Source organism: Crocodylus porosus, unplaced genomic scaffold (genome assembly GCF_001723895.1).
Source record: "Crocodylus porosus isolate Cpor-Errol unplaced genomic scaffold, CroPor_comp1, whole genome shotgun sequence".
In the NCBI taxonomy this organism is placed as follows: Eukaryota; Metazoa; Chordata; order Crocodylia; family Crocodylidae; genus Crocodylus; species Crocodylus porosus.
Window position 1 is genome coordinate 122,438,984 of NW_017728943.1, and position 3,053 is coordinate 122,442,036.

At 46.1% G+C, this 3,053-nt stretch overlaps 1 protein-coding gene across 5 annotated transcripts in view; it reads right to left on the reverse strand.

Moving 5' to 3' along the window:
- Positions 1-3,029, reverse strand: part of STXBP5 (syntaxin binding protein 5) — a 204,330-nt gene extending 201,301 nt beyond the window's left edge. For 3 of the 5 annotated variants that reach the window (XM_019550115.1, XM_019550113.1, XM_019550112.1), the window contains exons 1-2: positions 2,770-3,029; positions 1,091-1,188 (exon numbers count right to left, since the gene is read on the reverse strand). In XM_019550115.1, coding sequence (XP_019405660.1) covers positions 1,091-1,188; positions 2,770-2,928 — 257 coding nt within the window. In that variant the 5' untranslated portion in view covers positions 2,929-3,029. The remainder of the gene's footprint in view (positions 1-1,090; positions 1,189-2,769) is intronic. The other 2 variants (XM_019550116.1, XM_019550114.1) reach the window with 1 other exon arrangement.
- Between the last annotated feature and the right edge of the window lie 24 nt (positions 3,030-3,053).

Below are 3,053 nucleotides of genomic sequence, written 5' to 3' on the forward strand. Positions count from 1 at the left end.
AAAAAAAAAAAAGTACTTCTCTGCATATAGCGCCAGGGAGTATCACAGTAAAAGGAGAAAGATTAAATTTACCTGCAGCTTTTACAGAATTAACTTTATTTTTCTAGCAAGATGGTTTAAAGCTTTTAAAATGTCAAAGCTTTAAAACATTTCATGATAATGGCAAATTCAATTGACCAAGAACCCCATTAGTGAAGTCCAAACAATGCCAATTCGTTTTTGGAATGATATTTAAACTACTTTTTATATAATTTTAAAATGGGTTTAAGTGTGAATTCTGTTTAACGAGCAAGAAGAACAAGCTTATTGTTGTTTCAAACCACAAAACAGGGTTTGAGGTCCCTGGAGGTCCCTTCCAACCCTATGTTTCTGTGAAATCTACTATCCCATTCTGAACAAACTGTACACTTTAGGGAGAAACAAATCCTGAAGTGTCTTAGAATCTTTGGGTTACCCTAAAATAATGAGAAATAAAGTGGCATTAAAAAACAGGTCTAATAGAGAGAAAACATGGAGCCAGCATGTATCATTGCCCTTTGGAAAACAGCCAACTCCAAAAAACATCAACAATCCTATATAGCAGGGGCAGTCAAAATGTGGCCCGCAGGTCAGATGCAGCCCGCCAGGCCATTCTATCTGGTCCGCACGGTTCCTAAAAAAATTTAGGGTATATTTATCTGCCCCTAGCTACCTGTCACGTGGCCCTCAATGGCTTGCCAAAACTCAGTAAGCAGCCCTCTGCCCAAAATAACTGCCCACCTCTGTTATACAGCACTGGTCTTTACTCTAATCTGTGTTTTACTATTTTAAACTGCCAGCACAGTAGCAAGACTTCACAGAAGGCATATAGTGACTTGAAATAAAGGGAACTGGACAGCTATATCAGAGTGCTGGCATAAGTTCAGTTAGATGCCAAAAGAAATGCCACCCAAACTACTATCAAGGTTTCTACTCTCCCCTTTCTTAAAAAGGCATACCTTGTTTCCAGAGTGCATAGTCATAGCTGTTCAAGGAAAGCAGAAACAGCACCAAAACATGCCTCTGATGCGCAAGTACACCAATTTCCTTTTATAACAAAATTAAAGGATACAGCCTTAATGCTCCAGTCTGAGTCCCGACGGCCAGTATCTTCTGAACAGGATCAAATGCCAAAGCTGAAGGCTGATAGGGAAAACCATGGCGTACAGTCTAACAAGTCAGAGCAGCGCAGTAATGGTCGGTCAAGCAGCAGACCAAAAATAAATACAACCAAAACAGTATTAGGAGAACAGGTTCACTTTTAGCTGCAGTTCAGTAAAGAATTGCAAACTAATCTAGCAACACTTTAGACTGAAGTCTCTTAATTTCTGCACCAGAAATGTTCTCCATCTTTGGGTATGGAAGGATGCTTGTTGAAACTTTAAAGATTTGATTTGATTTTTTTCAAAGCCACTACCAACTCCCCTTCCTCCGTTTTATGTTATCCTTTCCCCTGATCTCTGGCACTTTCCGTTTGTGGCTGTTTACAGGGCTTTGACAATTAAAATCAGATATTCCCTGGGAATCATGACAATGAAGCCAGCACCATAAATTAAACAATTACATAATTGTTTAATATAAATTATTAAAATGGTTCTTCAGAGAGCCATTCCCATTTCTTTTAAGCAGGCCCTACAACATAGTGCAGCTTCTATCCCACAACAGCTTTAAAAAGCCCCCCAACCATCAAATAAATAAGAAAAAAGAAGTATTTAATCTTACACTACTGGGACAGCTTTCTACTCTGACTAGCCACAATTTTAATCTGATAACTGCCCAAATAATATGACTGACTTTTTGACAAAAAATAAGAAGAGAAAAAGAGAAAGTATTGGTATCAGTCGCCTAAACTTGATTTCAGCTATACAGGCATAAAACCATGTTTGGGCCAATGCCAATTTTTTTTGTGTTTATAGTAAGTCACCCACTGAAATTCCAGCTACACAAATACACACACCACACATATGCCATTTTAATCCAGTGTTTTCAGAGTACAGAAATACAAATATATTTTCTACTCAGGTGGATGGCTCAATTTACTTTGATGAAGTTAACGACATGTCCCACAACTTCTAATATTTTGCCCCCAGTGAGGTATTCGCAGTGCAACTGTAAATACAACCACTTGACTGAAAACTGATCTCTCATCTCCAGGTCCCTTAGCGACAACCTATGAAATGGTAAGGATGCCGTAAACGGAGGGAAAACGCAGAGCAGCCCACACAAACCCAACCATAGCGAGCTAGGCCATGGATGTTTCATGGAGATAAAAATGGGTATTAATATTCAAATCGGTTTTTACTCCTCTCAGTGCCGCTGGCAGATCAATTCGCTGCATCATCCTTTTTCCAGCGCGCTGAGCTCAACGGCGATGATTACGCTACTACCCACCGGGAAGAGGCTAACGATGAACTTCTCCCCATCCCTCACACAACCAGATTGGCACATCACCACCGCCTGCTACAGCCAAGTCAGCGCCAGCCTTTTCGACAGAGGAAGGGAAACGCGTTTTCCAGCCCAGGCTCTCAGAGGCAGCGGGAGGCTCCCGGGCCTCCCAGGGCGTCCGTCAGGAGCTGCCTGCGCCCAAACGCTACAGCGAGGTCTGCGCTACCCGCAGGTGCCGCTCCTTCCCGTGCCTGGGAGCAGCCTGCAGAGCCCGGCTCGACCCAGGACCCAGCGGCTCCGGGGTACCCGGTCCGCGATGAAAGAAACCGGCCCCGCCCCGCACCCCCGGGCCGCGGCCGCCTTCACCTTGCAGAGCTGGAAGTGCTCGGACTGCAGCGTCTCCGCGATGTCGCTGTCGCGGGCCCCGGCCGCTGCCTGCTGCTGCGCGGAGGCGGCGGCGGCGGCGGAGGAGGACGACGCGGCGGTCAGCCCGTCCAGCACCTTCCTGATGTTAAATTTCCTCATGGTCTCGGCGGCGGCGCCCCGCGGCTGCTACCTGCGCCGCCGCCGGGGACCTGGGGCCAGGCTACCAGGCGGCTCCTGCGGGCCGGCGGCGGGCAGCGCTTGCCCTCATCCGCGGGCAGGAGCGG